Source organism: Monodon monoceros, unplaced genomic scaffold (assembly GCF_005190385.1).
Source record: "Monodon monoceros isolate NGI ecotype Baffin Bay Population unplaced genomic scaffold, NGI_Narwhal_1 Super_Scaffold_3, whole genome shotgun sequence".
NCBI classification, from domain to species: domain Eukaryota; kingdom Metazoa; phylum Chordata; class Mammalia; order Artiodactyla; family Monodontidae; genus Monodon; species Monodon monoceros.
The window spans coordinates 99,373,043-99,393,329 of record NW_021703780.1 but is presented as its reverse complement, the minus strand read 5'-3'; the positions used below and the strand labels follow the sequence as shown (position 1 = coordinate 99,393,329).

Here is a 20,287-nt window from a genome sequence, read left to right as displayed (position 1 = left end):
ACAGAATCAAACAGAAAAACAGCATCAAACAGTTCTGAGAACAGAGGAAGACACTTTACCTTCTACCTCTTCCCAGTCCTCCTCACTCTCTTCCTCGTCGCCCCCTTCACCCCCACCTTTGTCCGCAGCAGCCTCTTTCTCTGGACGGTGCACCTTCTTGAGGGCACTCGGGAAGTCCCTGTGTAGAGATCACAGGAGGGAAGATGAAGAAAAGCTCAGACATCCCAGGGCTATGTTTAAACTAAACTCAACTTTAAGGACTCCTTCTATTTACTGAGAAACTGTTGCAATTAGTTGATGATTTGTGAGCTCTGAGCCTCACTTCCTCCATTAGCCCGGGTCTCAAGTTCCCATCAAGATGTGCTCTGATCACAGGTCGCACACTAGATGTGCTGTCAAAACAGGAGGAACATGATGAACCTACAATCTAGAGCTGTGTGAAGGGAAACAGCTGTGTCTGTAAATGATACAGGGAAAGTTAGAAAAAAACCACAAAAATAATGTGAGTCCCAGAAGTAAAAGCTGCGATGTCTGTGTGCACACACGTGCAGCCAGACGCCAGAAAGAAGAGGAGAGAAGTCACATTTGCGGATCCTACCATGAGCCAACTCAGAAGATTGTTTCCCCACCTCTGGGAAATAAGACGAAAGGAGACTGAGGTTGGTAGAATTTTAACTTCTAAGTAAATGGGGATGTAACTGAACACAGGTGTGTCATAAGGAACACGGACGACTGGAAGCGTAAGGAGAGAACTACGTAGATACGGAGCTGGCTAAATACTGGCTCAAGAGTCAACGGTTGCTAATATGCAATAAAATTTTGCAAATTCACACATAAAATATGTTCAGGGAATTGAGTTACTTACAGCTTTTGTAAGACTGGACACATGGTATCCAGTGAGAATATGACCCAAGATTTTAGCACAGACATTTAAAATAACAAGCCTCAGGCTTCAGCTCTAAAAAGACAAACACTCCCTTTTTAGCCTGCCACTTCCTCTCAACACCACAGCAACAAAAATGTCCCCTTAGAGTAAAAGTGGCAGAAATGGCAACTCTTAACTGAGACAGAAAGGGGGACCAGAGCTTTCCCTGGCAACATCCTGGTCTATCTGTTTGTGAATTTCTATGCAGAAAGAATTCAACAAGTGGGGGGAGGCAACTGGGAAGCAGTAAGCTCAGAGGCATTCGCAGAAAAAGTCTTAGGGAAAAGAAGAGATGAACGATGGTGGAAAATCCACATGCTTCCTTGTGCTCCTTCCCACAGCTGCCCTGTCCTGGCCTACTTTCTGAGCTAGGACTGGAGGTTGCTGGAAAAGCTGACACTAAGAGTGAGGGTTTATTTCTGAAACGAAGAAGAAACTACTGCCTCTCTGTTTGTCCTCTTCCTCCCCCTCCCCAATTTCCCTAGGAGGCAGACGATCAAGTGTTGATTGTTCACCACATATTAATATGTTCATTCACTGTCAAAGGCCCCGCCCTAGACACCACGGGGCATAAACAAATGAACCAGTGTGGGTCCAGCTGTCTGAGCTCACAGTGGTATATGGCACGGAAACAAGTAGTGTAACACAAGGCGGATCAGTTACACTCTTTCGAGATGCAGCAAGAAGTCCGAGGAGGAAAAGGGGGAGGAATCAATTAAGACTGTGGAGGGGATGACTTCTGCTCTGCATCTTGAAGGTGGAAGAAACCGTTCCAGGCAGAGGGAAGAGCGTGAGCACGTGTCAAGTGAAGGAGGGAAGTCCAGCTGGGCAGGGGCGGAGCGCACCCGAGGAGAGCAGGACAGGACACGGCCAGACGTCAGGGAAATGCCTCGTGTATGAAACGTCTTCGTGTGGTATAAAGAGCACTGGACCAGGAGTCAGAAGACCGAGGTCTCATCCTGGTTTTAGCCACCATCTAGCTGTGTAACCACGAACAAATCACTTTCTGAAAGCTGTCGTCCTCATCTGAAAAGTTTGGGAGGTAAACTATATAATTGCCAAGACTCTTCCCAGCTCTTACTAGTGGTCTGAGCTCTACCTAGAAGAGTTTAAAGATCCCACCTTTTCCACAGATCCCAGTGACAAGCAAAAAGAGGAGGTTTTCTTAGTCACACTTCCCTGATGGGAACAATCAAGACCTGCTCAAGAGGTTTTCAGCCATCTCACCTGAAATCTTCCCCATCACTGAGGGCTTCATCCTTAATAACCTGAGGGTTTTCGGATTTAACAGTCACTTTGGCCGCTTTCTTTCTTGCTGGACCATCTGCTGGGCCCCCAGAATCACCGAAGCCTCTCTTCCTCTTTCCTCGTGAAACTTTTGAGAGAACACTCTTCTTTGGAGCTTTCTCATCTTCGAAGACATCTAGATGACCACACAGAACATGAGATAAGGGACAATAGGAAAGGTGGAGACACTGTAGCTTCATGGGCAGGGTCATGAGAAGTCCTCTCTGGTAACCTCCTTCTAAACCTCCGTCACCATCCCATGTTGGGTCAGCAACCAGCTTTCAGCCTCTTCCCACCTCCAGCTGGTCTACACTCTACACTCTTCCTTATCAGCACTGTATTCTACTCCTCCTAAGACTACAGACACACCACCACGTGACTCATACAACCTAAACTGCAAACCTTAAATTTCAGCTAATATCCAGCAAGGAAAATTCATCAATCCATTAATTAACACCTTGCTTATTTACTACCTGCCAAGACTAATTATTTATTTTAGGGATAATCCACTCCTATTAAGTGAAATGTTTCAAGTTCATAAACATGTCCGAGTGTCCAGTTTTACCACAACCGATTTCTCCTAATCTAAGTTCCTGTCATCTTTCAAACCCAAACACTACTCAAAACACATACATTATGAAATCTTTCCAGTCTCACCTCAGTGCCACTCTCAACAAACTTAGGGTTGGAATGAGTTAGCCGTAACTCAAAAATAACTTTATTTTCTCAAAATAATTATTGTTTCTTTTTTTTGTTAAAGGGAAATATAAAAAATGCATAAACTGTTGGTTTTAGTTCAACTAGGGTATCTAAAAGCATGGTCTGCTTGTTAACATATATTACTGTTATATATATTTATAATATGTATTAATATGACAGGGAAATATTTTCTATTTTATTATAAATATATTCATGCAAATTATCTTGAATCTGAAAGAAATCACCTTCTTTTGCTGCTGCAGAACTCTGCTTCAATTAACTGTGGAAAACAAAAATACCCTAGCCTTCACCGAGGTTCCAAAAGGAGCTGCAATATTAACCTAAAATATCAAATTAATTCATTCCTTTCATCTATGGTTTGTCCTGCTGACTCTCTGGATAGGTATTTATATTCCCCAAGAATACAATTTTGCATGGGGGAAAAAGACTCTCCCTTTTGATCTGAACAAAATCATAACTTAATTTTAATAAATTTCACCTTATAACAGCATTTGTTTTAATGCTGGTTAAAATCACTGATTCAGTTCTGTTTCTTTAAAATGTTTTATAAAAGAAGAAATGTATGCATTCCCAGGTTTTAAACATTTTAATGGAAACAAAATATTTCAAAATTAGTTATTTATAATCTGGAAACAGATTTCTTATTTCAAGGCCAGAATTTGCTTAAAAGCTTATTTATGACTTGACAGTTTGGTAGGGCACCCTTAAAATCAGGATTTCTAGATCTTACAGTGGTTTTTAGCCCTTTGTTAATAAGCAAAGATGTTAAATACTCCACTTTACTAATCTAAAGATGCAGGTGAGAGGTTGCTCCAGAAGCACTATTTCTTCCTCACCAAAATCACTTGGTTGGTTAAAAGGCACAGCTGTGTATTTTTGTGTTTTGAAGAGAGAGGTTGAGGAGTTAAAAGTGAGAACAAGGGAAATAAACTGTGAATCAAAAAACTGTTCATAGTATCATTATTCATAATATCCAAAATTTTTAAAATCTGAATGTCTATCCATTAGATAAGCATCAATTATGGTACAGTCACACAATGATATGTAATTCAGTCATCTTTTAAGACAAAGGAAAACGATATATGATAAAATGCTAAGAATGCAAAATTATTTTAATAGTATACTTTCTACTTCACACAAAAAAATACACAGACTAGAAGGAAATACGCTATTATTTAGTGGTGGCTGTTTCTGGATGGTAGACATACGGATGACATTTTTTTCTTTATTCTTTGCTGGTTTTTCTTTTTGTTTTTGTTGCCACAGTATCAAGAGGCTATTATCCAGATATTCCATGCAAATGGAAACAAAAAGATAGCTGGGGTAGCAAGACTTGTATCAGACAAGACAGACTATAAAACAAAGTCTATAATAAAAGACAAAGGACATTATACAATGATAAAGAGGTCAATACAAGAAGATATCATTCATAAATATATATGAACCTAACATAGGAGCACCTGAATATATACAGCAAATATTAACAGAAATAAAGGGAGAAACTGACAGCAGTACAATAGTGGGAGACCTTAACACCCCCACTTACATCAACGGACAGATCGTTCAGACAGAAAATCGATAAGGAAACAGTGACCCTGCGACTTCCCTGGTGGCACAGTGGTTAAGAATCTGCCTGCCAATGCAGGGGACACAGGTTTGAGCCCTGGTCTGGGAAGATCCCACATGCCACGGAGCAACTAAGCCTGTGCACCACAACTACTGAGCCTGCGCTCTAGAGCCCGTGTGCCACAACTACTAAAGCCCACACGTCTAGAGCCCATGCTCCGCAACAAGAGAAGCCACTGCGATGAGAAGCCCACACACTGCAATGAAGAGCAGCCCCCCACTCGCCACAACTAGAGAAAGCCTGTGCACAGCAACGAAGACTCAACACAGCCATAAATAAATAAATAAATAAATGGGGAAGAAAAGGAAACACTGACCTTAAATGACGCATTAGACCAGATGGACTTAATAGATATCTGCAGGACATTCTGTCCCAAAACAGTAGAATACACATTCTTTTCAAGTGCACATGGAACATTCTCCAGGATAGATCACATGCTAGCCCCAAAACAAGTCCCAACAAATTCAAGAAGACTGAAAATGTATCAAGCATCTTTTCCAATGATAACAGTATGAAACTAGAAATCAGTGACGGGAAGAAAAAAGAAAAAAATACAAACACATGGAGACTAAACAAGATGCTACTAAAAAACAAAAACAAAAAAAACCAATGGATGAATCATGAAATCAAAGAGGAAATCAGAAAATACCTTAAGACAGCGAAAATAAAAACACAATTTTACAAAATCCACAGGATGCAGCAAAAGCTTCCTTCTAAGAGGGAAGCTTACAGCAATACAGGCCCACCTCAAGAAACAGGAAAAAATCTCAAACCACCTAACCTACCATCTAAAGGAATTAGAGATATTACTCAGCCATAGAAAGAATGCAGTTTTGCCATTTGCAACAACATGGAGGGTATTATGCTTGGTGAAATAAGACAGAGAAAGACAAATACTGTGTTTTCGCTTATATGTGGAATCTAAAAAATAAAACAAATGAACAAATGTAACAAAACAGAAACAGACTCAGATACAGAGAACAAATTAGTGGCTACCAGTGGGGAAAGGGGTGGGGGGAGAGGCAAGATAGGGGAAGAGGATTAAGAGGTACAAAGGACTAGGTATAAAAGCAGTAAGTTACAAGGATGCAATGTATAGCACAGGGAATATAGCCAATATTTTATAATAACTTTATAGGGAGTAGAGTCCAATATCAAATATCAGATCACTATTGTACATCTGAACTAATATTGTAAGTCAACTATAATTAAAAAAAAAAAAAGAGGCCATTTTCCAGGCCTCTCCAAGATCTAGAGCTGTCTACTACAGTCAGCCCTCCATATCCCCCTGGTTCTGAATCCACAGATTCAACCAACCTCGGACTGAACTTTGGTTGAATCTGCAGATGTGGAACCCGAGGATACGGAGGGCTGACTGTACTACACTGTTACGTAAAGGATTTGAGCATCCGCACATCTTAGTATACACGGAGGTTCTGAAACCAATTCTCTGCAGATACCGAGGGACAACTGTCTAACCAGCCTCCTTGACCTTAACCAAGTAATTTCAGCAGGGCATGAATTAACCACTGGGGCTTGATTGGCCAGCCACTGATTTACTAAAATAAAACACCTGCTTAGAACTGCCAGCAGCACCTCATAGCACTAAGAATAAAATGCAAACTCCTTAGTTTGGTCTCCAACCTAAGGGTCCTACTCACGTCTCTCACCTCAATTCCAAAACATTCCCTCCTATGGGTCTTTAAACTTACTGATTCCTCTGTCCAGAGCTCTCTTCCCCCACAATGTCCTACAAAAGGCTCCTTCATTACAGTCAGTAATTGGCTCAAAGGGCCACGTCTTCACACAGGAGTTCCTTGACCACTAATTCTGACAGCCGCTTCTTCCCTGTCCCCATGTCAGCTTTATTACAGCAACCTGTCCTACCTTCTTCATAGCTCTTATCACCATGTGAATTTATTTTTTAACTTACTTGTCCTACCTACCCTTCCCCAAAGATTACAGGCATCATGAGAGCAGGAACCTTGCCTATCCTGTTCACCACTATAATTCCAGTGCCTAGCACAGGGCCTGAAAATAGCAAGTGCTCAGTAAATATCTGTTGAAGGAGTTAATGAACTACGTCGATGAAGAATTTAACATTGAGATTAAATATGGAGAAACCAGAGGTGCCCTAATGGAAACAAAGATATACGTGGAAGACTATTTACTTTGTCCCCAGCTGTTGGAAGCAGCCAAGTGTCACGTTCATGTGCATGCACTGAGGTTCTGGTAAAACCCACACTATGGTGCTGTTAGACAGTACACTGGAGAGTCACCAAATCAGTGTCACCTGCGGCCAAAACCACAACCAAGTTGCTCCTCTACCCAACCACATCAAAGCTGATAACTCTTCCCGGAAGCTACATTGGAAACTTACTGCAGCTCCACTGGCTCGCAGAGCGTGAGCAAAGCTTAAGTGCATCCTTGCCTACGTGTAGACTGAATTGATGTGAGCTAACCCATCTGATTTCTTCACCTGGACCATACCAGGAGCCTTACGGGATGAAAATTCACAGCCACCCAGCAGGTTAGAATTAAGTTTCACAGACGAGGTCCAGAGAGGCTAAATTATTTGCCTCTCATATATAACCCAAACACATATAACTACTAAATGTTGGAGCTATACCAACCTGGTGCCAAGGTGAAGTGTTTAGCTGGGAGGAATGCTACGCAGGCTGGTGGCATTTCCAATACCTTTTGATTTCAAAAAAAATTTTTAATTGCCATGTATTCAGAATACATTCCCTCTGACTAGAATGACAACCCCTTTTCATAGCTGTTTGCTGAAATATTACCTATTCTTCAAGTTGCAGACCAAACATAACTTCTTCAGAGAGCATTTCCCAATTTCTCCCGATTATTCCTTCAGAAGTCAGAAAGCCTTATACCTTATCCCATGAAACCACACGCTGTCTTGGATATTTTTTTGGTAAATGTGAACACCACCCTACTCTAATCTCCAAGAAACGTCTATCTCCCGTGTCACCTAGCTCGTGTGCAGCAGACATTCGGTACTCAAAAAATGTTATAGGAATGAGTCAATGAGTAAAATGGAACTTGTAGTATTAACTGTGAGGTAAATCACCTTTTAAGTTTAGAAATGGTTACCATTTGACTATTTCCTAATGAATGATGGCCTTAAAATATGTACAGAATCACAGAATTAGTGAATCTATGTCACAGGAGCCCTTGATGGTGACCTAGGCTAATCGTCTACCCAGTTATATCAGGTACCCCAGAAATCCGTTCTACAGCATGCATTATGCAATTATTTATAATATTTATTGAGCACTTAGTATACGCAGAGAAGGGGGGAGGACAAGATAGGATACAGCAAAAAAATAAGACATGTTTTCATAAGCTTAAATTCTGGTAAGGCAGGTTAAAAAGGAAGCAAATAAATGAACAAGATCATTACAGATGTGGCATAGGCTGTCAGAGCCTCTGTCACGAGGGGTACCTGGGAGAGACCACCTTAGGCAGGATACTCGAGGAGTGCCTGGGTTGAGACCTGGAGGAACAGAAGTGAGCCACGGCAAAAGCCACGGAAGAACATTCTAGGGAGAAGGAACATCAAAGGCAAAGGCTCAGATGAAAAATAACAGCGTATCTGAGGAACCAAACGGAGGCCAACAAGGAGGGTATCTGGCAAAGAAGACAGTGGTAGCAGACAACAGAAGAAGCAGGAGCCATATCACGTAGGATCTTGTAGGCCATGGTGAGGAATCTGGATTTTATGCCAAGAGCAATGGGAAGCCACAGAGGATCTGAAGTAGGAGCATGGCAAGATCTGATTTTTTTTTTTAAGATCACTTGTGCCGTTGCATAGAGAACTCTTGCCGTGGTGAGGGATGAAAAGAAGTAAGGAGGCCAGTGAAGAGGCAATCGCAGTCGCGCAACTGAAAAGTGAGGGTGGCTTGGGCAGGGGGTGCGGCCACGGGAATAAAGAGAAGTGGAGAGATTGGAGATATGGTTCTGAGGTTGAACTAACAGGCCTTGCTGAAGGACTGGAGCTGTGCGTGTAAGGAAGAGGAGGGGTCTGCTTAAAGAAGTGAAGGGATCAATTACTGAGAAGGGGAAAAGTGGGGAAGGGACAGGTTTAACTGGGGAAAATCAAGAGTTTTGCTTTGCCCAGGGCAAATATAAGAAGCCTATTCGATATGCACGTGAAGAAGTCAGGTGGGATCCGAAGCTGGGGCTCTGAGGTGAGATTTGGCTGAAGGTACTATTCAGGAGATCAGCACACTCCAGCACTCTAAGTCCTGGTCCGTTCGTCTTGTGGGGACACAAAACAACCGCAGTGCCTCTTGCCTATGCACCCTCTGCATCTACCAGGAGGCCGGACTTGATCCTGCGGGTGACGCGGAGCAGGGAGAGGCTGAGCAGGGGAGCTCTTGGTCCGGCCGGGCTCCGCGGAACCGCTCAGGGCGCATCGCTCCCGGCACGGAGGGCAAAGGCGCAGCGACGTCGGGGAGGCCCGGGGCAGCCGCATGACGCCTGCCTCCCGCGGTCACCGGAACGCCGTCTCGCTGGCCCAGGTGGGCGCGGGGCTGCCTCGCCCGCACCTGCAGGAGGCCGGCGTCGCCCTCCCCCACCCGGCCTACCTCCCGCCCTCCTCCAGCCTCTCCCCCTAAGCCCGGCTCGGCCTCGCTCTCACCCGCCTCCTTCTCCTCGCGCCTGGCTTTGCTCTCGCCCTTGGCCGTCTGGCTGCGTGACTCACGTCCCCGCGGCCCCCTGCCCGCGGCCATCTGGCCGCGCAACTCGCTTCCCCGCGGCTCCCCGCCCGCCGCGCGCTTCCGAGCCATCTTTGCCTGGGCAGGACTGGCGGACGCTGGACGCACCTCGCCGCCAGGGGACGCAGCCCGCGCGCTGGCTCCGCCCCCAGGCGGGGCGAGGCGCGGCCACGCCCCCTCACTGGGACACCAGGTACCAAATTCCCCCCCGCCCCAACGTCGGCGCCCCTGATAAAGCTCCGCCCCAGCCCCAAAGGACCAATGCCAACTGCAGGAAGCAAGCAGCAGCAAAACCGATTATTTCTACTTCCGGTGCATTGCGTCCTCGCCTTTCCAGAGACCGGAGGGGGTTCTCGTGCTCTCGCGAGAGGCGGGAAAGAGCGCAGGGTTTGAAAGATGGCGGACGACGTGGACCAGGTGAGTGTCTTCTGAAGAACTCGCTTCGGCGCGGCTTTCCCACGCCCAGGCCTGGCTCTGCCCCACTTTGCCTGTCAGGGTTGCTTTCTCCAAGCTCACGGCAAGGTGGCCAATTACGCCGCCTCTTTCTGGGTCTTCACGGCCTTAATCTGCCTCTTGGTTAACCGCGCCTCCTCCCAATTTTGCCTCAGGCCCTGAGATTTTTTTTCTGTTCGAAGTCCGCTGGAAACTAGTTATTCCTCACTCTCGTCGCTTCCTTTCTCTTGAGTCTCACCTTTTTCCGTAGGGGGGGGAATAATTATCCTTGCCTGCCTCACGGACCTGTCGGGATTCTGATAGAAAGCCTGATAGTACAGTTAAGGAGTTGTTATCGTTACTGAGCGCAGCAGTTGTTGCACAGTCAACAAACACCTAGTGAGCATCGTCTTTGTGTGGCTGGACACCGTTCTGAGCACCAGGGACACTGGCATTGACGTACGTGGTCCCTGGCCCCACTTGAAGTTTATATTCGGGGAAGGACGGGTAAAAAGTAAACATAAGTGTGCGCGATATGCGGGGCTGTGATGTGGTATGAAGGCAACAAGCAAGGAACTGGTATTCAGAATAACTGATGGTCCTGCAGGCTTTCTCTCCCGCTCTCCTTTCTTTCCAAAATGCTCTTCCTCAGATGTCTTTGTGGATCAGGTTACAGCTTGTTCAGCTTTCCACTGAAATCTCACCTCCTCAAAGAGGACTTCTCTGGCCACCTGGCATCAAACGGCACTCTCCAGTCTGCTTTATTTTTCTTCCTAGCATGTTATTGGTTCATATTAAGTATATGCTTCTTTATTTAATGCCTGTATCCCCCAACTGGAATGTGAGTGCCTTAAGAGCAAGAGTTTTGTTCACTGTTCTGCCCTCGGGGTTTAGAACGGTGCTGGAAACACTCAACAGATATTTATTGAGTGAATAGATCGAATGATCAGGGAGTCCGCTTTGAAAAGGCAGTGTTTAAAACTACGGGATGAAGAGGGTGGACAGTGGGTAGTAGGGCACAGCCACGTATATATCCTTACAGTGTTATGATTACTTATTTATATGCCTCTCCCCACTAGAATGAACTTGAGGGCAGGGACTGACTTCTGTATCATTGTAATCTAGTATTTGGTTAGCTGGTCCTTAACAAACACCTCTTGAACTGGGGATGGGGACTACGTGAGTCAGTATTTTTTCTTCTTTTTTTTTTCCCCTTTTACTCTATGTTAGGGCTGTAGAGCCTGTAACATTCAGTCACCTTCCTCCACTGGCCTTATGTACTTACTGAAGCAGCTCTCCTTGAATAATCTTATCAGCTCTCCTGGCTTCAAGCATCCCTTCCATATGGACCCCGGTCATCCTAGCCTTGGTCTCTTTGAGACTTGTTTCCAACAGTTCTTTAATAGTAATAAAAAGAACCATTTATAAGTACTTTTCTGTTTGCCAGATACTATTTAAAATATATCAGATACTTCAGTTAAATACATTAGCTCTAATCCTCACAAGAATTATGAAGGGAAGATTGTGGATTCCTCATTTTGTAAACAAGGAAACTGAGAATTAGAGATGGCATGGTTTTTTTAATCCCAATTCGTAAGTGTCAGAGTCAGGAATTGAACCCGCATTGCCTGACTCCAAAGCCAATGCTTTCAACCAGTATTCTATACTGCCTGCTAAATATATTCATCTTACTGACCAAATGGCACCCTAGACTCAACTTGCCCTGTACTGAACTCATAATCCTCCCTCAAACATTCATCTCTGCTTAGCATTCTGACTAGTATGTGGTAGTCATTAAATGTAAGTTCTTCAAATTACTAAATGATATTTGAGATAAAGCTGAAGTCTCTGAGAGAGTGACTCCCTACACACTGAAATGGGGTCAGACAGTTTGGATTTTGAGGGAACAGAGTGCCGTCATGATTATTTTGTCATAGAACTCCTTTCTGTGTACGTATGTTTCAGCCCTCATTTATCTAGCACTTACTCCGTGTCAGGCACTGTTCGATGCCTTCAAATATGTCATTTAAGCCTCACAACAACAGTGTTAGGTAGGCACTGTCGTTACACACATTTTGCAGATTAGGAGACCGAGGCATAGAGGGGTTAAGTAATTTGCCCACAGTCATGCAGGGCACCGATGGTTCATACAGTTTACTCTCTAGTACTGTATTACTAAGCCTGTTTCTCTTATCAGCAACAAACTACCAACACTGTAGAAGAGCCTCTGGATCTCATCAGGCTCAGTCTAGATGAACGAATCTATGTGAAAATGAGAAATGACAGAGAGCTTCGAGGCAGGTTACATGTGAGTAAATTTACTAAATCACCTTGAAATCAGATTATTTCCTTACCGTTGCTCCCTTGTCCCACCCCTTTGAAATGTAAAAACTGTCCACTCTGGAAGAGTGTTTGGATGTAGACAAGGAGGAAGTGGAAAGTCAGCCATATTTCCAAAAGCCAAATGCAACTGTGTTTTATTCATATTGTTAACATTTATTTCTCTTAACGGAAATGGTGTGTTTATTAAAGAATATTTTCATTTCTTTCATTTTATCCTGTTTATTTGTAAATAACATTTATTTGTCCTCCATTCTCATTTAAGTGTTCTTTAAATTACTGACATATATATAAATTTGTGTTTTGCTGTGAAAAATTTTAGACAGCACAGACATACATAGAGTAAAAGGGAAAGTGCCATTTCTTCTTTTGAGTCTATAGTCTTTCAGGTCTTTTCTATATATCTACACATATATACAAGAATGTGTGTCTGTATGTATATATTTACACTATATACACCACCTCTAAAAAAAATAAATGGGATCTTGCTATACATTTTGGGGATACCTTTCTTTGTCACTTAATTGTTCTTGGAAATTATTGATCATGAGTGCATATAAATCTCCTTTATTTTTTTAAATGACTATGTAGAATTCTGTATATGGTAGCAGTGATACTAGGATTGTTTTCCATTTCTTACTACTATAAGCATTTTTATACATCGACCTTTGCGTATATCTGCAAATATCTCTATGGGATTGGTCCCTTGAGGTGGTCCCATTTATTCATGAAGAGAGTATACTAAAGGTTTTGCCTCCTCTTGATAACTCGTTACTTTCCTGAGTAAGTTGTTTTTATTACTACCATTCTACCCTAAAGTGATTAAAAATAGCTACTTTTTATTGAGCATTAATTATATGCCAGGTACTGTTACTCTAAGTGTTTTGCATGTCATATCTTATTTAATCTCTGTAACAACTCTATGAGGGTAGATACTCATTATCCCGTTTTACGTTTGAAGAAGCTCAGGCTCAGAAAGATGAAGTTACTTTGCTTAAGGTGACACAGCCAGTAAAAAGAGGGCCAGGCTAGGAACCTAGGCAGCCTGACTTCAACCCCCTCTTAAGTACTATGACTCTACCTAACATGAAACCTAAAGGTAAAGAACCTCCTGTGCTTGGAAAGGAAGTGGGGACCTAGTAGTCTTAAATTACAGAAAGAAGAACCCCGGGTAATGGAATAGTGGCAACTTCGCAGAGAAAAATAGAATTGAACTTAATCACATGGGCCAGTGGCAAGTAGACAAACACCCCAGGACAGACATGTTGCCTTAACTCTTGGAGGCTTCTTCAGTTCCCTGCCTATACTCAATTGTCTCTGTACTGAATGACCCCCAACCTTTTGTTTTCTGGCCCTTATCTGTAGATCTTTGCCCCCGTTTGTTGCTTTGCCTAGCAGTTCCCCGTGTTGCTAATTGGCTATTTTTATTTTGATGTGAGCTGGTGAACCATTTAACACTTGGCTAGAAGTAAGCATAAGTGGGTTCTAAACAAGCCACTCCCTCCCTCCCACCCCCTGGAGCTTCACATTTTAGTAAAATGCATGAGCCTTAGAGCTTGGATTGAGGACATCCCTGAATATCTGAGTTGCAATATTTGTTGATCGAGCCCACAGGTGCCGAAAAGCTGGTGTTCTGGTGAGTTTTGGTGAGGCTATAACGTGCAGGGTGTTGCTCTACTTACTTTACTTTGTGGTGTTTAGTTTAGGACAGGGTGTGTTGAGTGACAGGGTCTTGTGCTTTTAGGAGACTGCATTGCCGTCATCTTAGCAGTTAAAGAATTTTATTTCCTTTACTGTATCTTTCTTGTCATGCTATTACAGATGGAATTGAAAGAAGTATACTGAAAGGTATATGAACTGGCTTTTTTTCATAATTAAATATTATAAATATTTATGTGACTGCCTTAGATAACAAATAGGGTGGGCACTTTAAAAATAATTTCAAATTATTTTGAGTAATTCAGTTTGACCATAACAGTTTTATATTTGTATCAGGTCAATTAAGTTATCATGGAGATGATTGGCAGAGAAACAGTATATTAGCACAGCAGGATTATTTTTAATTTGCATGTAAAAGTTTGTGGTGTAAGTATTATGTGTTACTTGTAATTGAGTGATTTGCGTATTATAAGCCCTGTTTATTATTTCCTAATTTGCTTATTACATTTCTTGGTCCCTCACCTTCCCACTTCAGGCTTATGATCAGCATTTAAATATGATATTGGGAGATGTGGAAGAAACTGTGACAACGATAGAAATTGATGAAGAAACATATGAAGAGATATATAAAGTAAGTCTTGCAGTTCCATTCATCGCTTTTAAAATGTCAGTTGTTCTCAGAATCCAACAGTTATTTATGGAAAGCCTGTCGTGTTTTGATACCTATTCATGGACTCAGTAGAGTGTAGCAATTAAAAAAACCAAAGGCATTGGGGTTGGACAGACCTGGTTTCCAGTGCTGGCTTGGCCACTTCCTATCTGGGGTACATTGGACAAGGGAAGTACCTTTGCAGATGTAACTTCCTCACTGGTAAGCAGGAATACAGTCACTTCTGTCGTAGGGTTGCCAAGATTCGTTGAGATGTGGCTGTGTAAGATGCCTCTGTGTGCTGGTGTATAACAGTAATACTGGACAGTGTTTTGTTTGATGTGGACTTACGTATCAATACTTACTAGAAACTAAAACTGAGAAATTTTTAAAATATTTAACTAATTAAAAATAACAAATCGATTACATTTTGACATAAGTAACATTTTTATGAATAATAGCTATATTTTCTAAAACAAAGTATTCAGTGAGACGTGTCTTTGTTTTATGTTTTGCAAATGCTTGGCTTAATAGACAACAGCTAGTTACTCACATCTTTGTTTCTGCATTTAATCTGTTGCGCTATATTGTGAATGTCACACAGATAGGTAGTTGGAAAGGGAGGAGTATTTCTTGTGGATACTTGCCTTTGATACTACACCCAAACTCAGCAAGCGGTAGTTTCTTAAAGGCTAGTTGTAGTGTAGAATCTGAAACTATATCAGTGAACTTTTCATTCTCTTGTTATACGCAAATTCATTGGTCTACCTTGCGCTTGGAATGGATTTTTTATACATGCATGATTTTGTAACATCAAGCTCTGGTCGTTTGGAAAATATTGGTTCACTGAATTATGCAGATCTTCCAGATATTGGCACATTTTGTTGTTCAGTCTTTTAAGTATTGAGAAGCCACTCTGGCCCTCAGGACCGCCTGGATTCACATCTTGACTCCCTTGCTTACCAGCTATATAATTGTACCAGTTACCCAACTTGTCTGTGACTAAGTTTCTGTATCTGTGAAATGGGGATGGTAATACGACTCACTTCATACAGCTATTGAGGATTCATTGAGAGATTCCGTGAAAAGCCTTCAGGTGGCGACAGGCACATAGTAAGTGTTCACATGTCAGCCTTTGTTGGGTTTTGTGGTTCTGCTTTATCCCGGCTTTCCTCCTCTTTTCAACCACTCCCGACTCCGTGGCTAGTTTTCTTTCTCCCTCTGAACGTGGGATTTTTTTTTAATCTGCTTTTTTCCCCCCCTCAGATGTCAATTAGTAATTACTGTTTGTTATAAGCCATCAATCTGTAATAATAGTACAGCATGAAAGCTTGAGCTCTGGCTTAACAGATCTCGGTTCAAATCCTGGCTGCTGGTGATTAGTTATGTGACCTTGGGCAAGTTCTAGAAATTTTTTAAGCCTCAGGGACCTCCTCTGTAAAATGCCAATACAATAATTGTGCCTTCCTCCCAGGATTACAGGTTGCAGTGAATTTGGTGCTTGTAAAGCTGGTGGCAAGTGGTGATTGGTGGCCATTATGATTATGGATAAATCTGTGTCTCCAGCTTTTTTGTTTTCTGAGCTTCACTCTCTCATTTCCAATATTCTTATTGAAAATATGTCCACGTTGGATGTTATCTCAAACTCAGTACATATAAAACTAAACTTCTGGTGTTCTTCACCTTCAAAATGAGCTCTTTCTCAATTCCCTGTTTCTGTTCATGATTTTCTCAGTTTTTTGGACGTTATATCTCAGAATTTTATATAACAAGTCAGCCGAAAACTTAGTGGCTTAAAAGTACACACGTTTATTAGCTCACAGTTTGTGTGGGTCAGGTGTCCAGGCTCAGCTGGGTCCTCTGCTTCAGGGTTTCTCACAAGGCTGCACAAGGGCTGGGTTCTCATCTGAAGGCTAAAGTGGGGAAGGTTCTGCTTCTAAGCTCACTTTCGTGGTTGTTGAGAGGATTCATTTCCTCGAGGGTTTTGGACTGAGAGCGCCTCAGTTCCTTGCTGCAGGGCCTCTACCTCACCTCTTGCTTCATCAAACCCAGCAAGAGAGCTGGCTAGCAAGGTGGAAGTAACTATCTTATGTAACCTAATCATGATAGTGACATCCCACTAACTTTGCAGATTCTACTAGTTAGAAGCAAGGCACAAATTTTACGCACACTCAGAAGGAGGGGGTTACACAAGCGGGTGAACACCAGGAGGCAGGGATCCTTGGGGGCGATCATAGAAGCTGCTTACTTGTATCTCCAGAAAACTATAATTGAATTAATAGAGAATCATTTCAGATGAAGTCGTTTCCATATGAAGGTAAGGTTGGAACTTTTTAGTTCAGAAGTATGACCACTGAGTGAGGGATTTGAGTAAAATATATCAGTTATTTTGATGAGCGCTGGCTCCTTCACTGAACTGGCTAGGGTAAGACTAGGTTGCCTTTTGCAACTAGAAGGAAACCAGAAGGCAGTGCTGCTTCCTAGTAGCAGACAGCAGACACGATCCTTGTTTCTCTGAGAGTGATTCTCAGAGTGTGTTCCTCGAACCAGGAGCATGTGCAGACCTGGAGTGTGTTAGAAATGCAGGTTCATGGGCCACACCCTGGCCTACTGAGTGAGGATCTCTGGGCATGGAGCCAGGAAACAGCCCTAAAGGTGATCTTATGCACATTGAAACTTGAGAACCACTGCCCTGAGAGTGTATTATCTGGGAAAGAGTTAGATACATTCATGGATGACACATAAGTGTACTTGATTTAGCATACTACATTTATAGGTACTACTTGAATTTACTGTTGGGGCTTCTCCTTTTATGTTAGTTCCAGTACCCAAGAAGCTCATAAAACCTGGTTCTTACATTTTTAAAAAGTTCTGAAGACGTAGCTATTACCAATATTTTCTGCCTGGTGGAGAGAGAGTTCTTTGTCGGACCTACATGTGGTCAGTTGTGGTACAGATTCCTGTAAGCTAAAAAGGATAAATTAATTGTCATTGCCCCACCCACCTCCACTGTAGCACAGCAGGGACAGGATATCTGCTGCCATAAAAACTCCCTTTCAGAAAAGGAAAGGACGGGAACGTAGAGCAGTTGCTGGTCCTTCGCACTGATGGATCCCCTGGGGAGGCAGTAGTAGAAGAAATCCCTTGGTTAGGTCATGTATGTCCTGTGTGATATTTGGGACATCCTAAAAAAAATTCTTTTTCATTTATCTATAATTCAAATTTAATTGGGCGACCTGTATTTTCATTTGCTAAATCTGGAGGCTGCAGAACGTTCACAGAAACGTCTCACTTATGCTGGAAGACTCAAATTGTCAAAGGCTTTTTTCAGCCAGGCTATGTATGGGTTCTTTGGCAATACCATTTCTTTAAAAACTTATGACTTCATATATTCCTGATCTGTTTATTTCCAATCAATTCTTTGGGCCAGTCACCTCAAAGTCTTTTTCTGTACAGAACTTGTAGACACCTTTATTTCTTTAGTTCCTCACCTCTAATTTGTGTAAGTACCTCCCACAAATTAACGTTGACTACCGTGAGTCATTTGCTAAAGTAAATTTGGGTGGGAAAGGGACACCCTTAATCTGATCTTCCCCTCAGGGCTGAGCTTGTTTACCTGAGAAAATTTACAGGGCCGCTTTGTTCCTTAACGCATTTTTCCTGTTTATTGTCCACAGTTGGGAGTCTAAAAACAGTTGGCTTTTATAACATCATGAATGCTGTTTCTTGTAATCTCTGCTTGAAAACCAGCTAGTTCTCACCTAAGCTCATCTCTTCCTTACACTGCCCTGCCCAGTGCATCAGGTTAACAGCAACACTACTAACGTTCAGCTTTTTCCAACCTCTTCCCCAGAACCTGTAGGTTTGGGACATCTTTTGGGCTTTTTCCACCCTCTTCCCCAGAACCTGTAAGTTTGGGACATCTTTTGGGCTACCTTTGGAGTCAACATTTACTTATCGTTTTGCCGAGGCATGAGAAAATTTCAGACCTTCCATATCTGTTTCCTTACAGCCTAAGGCTTGTTCCCTAGGCTAATGCAAAAGGTATCCATTCTGTATATGAGTGCAGTAGCACATAGAAGCAACACAGGAGGGCTTAGCACAGTAGGATTTTATTTGTACCCACACAACGGTCTTTAGTGAGGTTTTAGGTCGGTACAGTAGCTTTCTTCCAGGTGCTCAGTCAGGGACCCAGGCTTCCTGGCTCTGCCATCCCCAGGGTTCTCCATAATCTGACTGAGTCCATGGTCGCGGGAGAACACAGAGGCGCCTTTGTGGGAGGTTGCTCATCACTTCTGTTCACTTTCCATTGGTTAAAACCCAGTCCGTGGCACCATCTGGTTGGCAGGGAGCATGAGAAATGTGGTCTAGCCGTGTGCCAAGAAGAGGGGCAGAAGGGGCTGGGTGGATAGCGGACGCCTCTGCCCCAGTTGTGTTCCAGGAAAAGAAACAGTTAGTAGATGGTTCTTTGTGCCACAAAGGTAAGTGAACAGGTTTTTTAAGCAATTTGTTTGTGTTATGATGAATCTGTGGTTTTTTGTTTTCAAATTTCTTTCTCGAAAAATAAATAATACTACTACAAATTTGTATAAATGTGTTCTGTGTTTTTTTTTCCTCTTCCAGTCAACAAAACGGAATATTCCGATGCTCTTTGTCCGGGGAGACGGTGTTGTGCTAGTTGCCCCGCCATTGAGAGTTGGTTGAAACAAAGAATTTATCCTGTGTGGAAAATAGGAGATTTTGTATGATTGCCTCTTTAAATGTAGAAGATACTCAAAAGAGAAACCGGCGTACGTTTTGATTTTAAGAAATAACCAAGAATTCTTCCACTTCTGAAATAAGTTGATTTGCAGATAACTCACAAATTCTTAAGCTAAATGGCATTTTTATTTTTGTCCAACCCTTCCAATAAATGTGATCACCAAGATGCAGAACTTTTTCAGGAGTTGATTTGCTCCATTGTTTTTCCGGACAATTTCTGGGTTTCTTTCTTTAAATTAAATTTGATGTTTCCTTTTTTGATTTTTAATGCAGTCTCCTGTCTTGTGAATTCTTTCAAATAAGCACATGTGTTCCATTCACTTTATTTGTACACTTTTGTGTTGCATCTACTGTGTTTGCGGCACCAAGTTGAGTCCTGGGAACGACAGTTTTGTCCATTTGCTTCCCTTCCTGGAGTCTTCTGGAAAGGCAGTTGTTGAAGCCAGTAACTGCAGGACAGTGAGGTCAGGGCTGATGGCGTCATGCAGGTATGGGATGCCGTGAGAGCACAGAGAAGAGCACCATGGGTGGGCGGTCGTGGTGGTGGGGCTCTCGTTGTAAACACTGGCACTGCAGTGAAACATGGGAGGCTGGTTCTCTTTTCTCTGGCCGGATTATTTCTAAGGCCAGGCTTCAGTGGTTGTTAATCCGTTATCTAGCACAATATGCTTAACATATGCACAATATTTTAAGCCACGTGCAAGAAAGATGCTTTCTTTAAGACGTTGTGTAATGAGGTTTCATTTTATTTCTTGTGCCTGTTCCTGCAAGTTAGTGGAGAAGAAAAAAACAAGTGTGGGCAAGCTGACAGATGCCTTACCTTACATGAGTAGACAGGAGAGAACCACTCACTTCTGCCAGCCCGCACTTTGTCCACAGGCTTCAGTAGTACCAGGACGCAACCTGTTTACAGCAGCCTGTTCACTGTGGAAGGAATGGGACTGTGGTTCTGATGGTAGCAAGTGGTTGATCCTTTAGATCACCCTTTCTGAGTAGAATGCTTGCCTAAGTGCTGATGATGGTGATACATGTAATAATTGTCACCTTTTGTTGAACAGAGTACACCAGGCAAAGGCATTTTGTGTGCGCCTTCCTATTTAATCCCCGCAGCAGCTCTCCTGCAGGATGTTACGAGAAACTGAAGCTCCATG

At 42.8% G+C, this 20,287-nt stretch overlaps 2 protein-coding genes across 3 annotated transcripts in view; one reads left to right on the top strand and one right to left on the bottom strand.

Moving 5' to 3' along the window:
- The window catches only part of XPC (XPC complex subunit, DNA damage recognition and repair factor), a 35,109-nt gene extending 25,737 nt beyond the window's left edge, over positions 1-9,372 (bottom strand). The window contains exons 1-3 of one of the 2 annotated variants that reach the window (XM_029241756.1): positions 9,220-9,372; positions 2,153-2,348; positions 60-178 (exon numbers count right to left, since the gene is read on the bottom strand). In XM_029241756.1, coding sequence (XP_029097589.1) covers positions 60-178; positions 2,153-2,348; positions 9,220-9,367 — 463 coding nt within the window. In that variant the 5' untranslated portion in view covers positions 9,368-9,372. Of the gene's footprint in view, positions 1-59; positions 179-2,152; positions 2,349-7,192; positions 7,651-9,219 lie in introns of those variants that run through there. The other variant, XM_029241757.1, reaches the window with a different exon arrangement.
- Positions 9,373-9,640: 268 nt separating this feature from the next.
- On the top strand, positions 9,641-19,401 carry LSM3 (LSM3 homolog, U6 small nuclear RNA and mRNA degradation associated). Its single transcript, XM_029241581.1, has 4 exons — positions 9,641-9,712; positions 11,925-12,035; positions 14,262-14,357; positions 18,999-19,401. The coding sequence occupies exons 1-4, from the start codon at positions 9,692-9,694 to the stop codon at positions 19,077-19,079; spliced, it is 309 nt and encodes a 102-aa protein (XP_029097414.1). The 5' UTR covers positions 9,641-9,691; the 3' UTR covers positions 19,080-19,401.
- Positions 19,402-20,287: the final 886 nt, after the last annotated feature.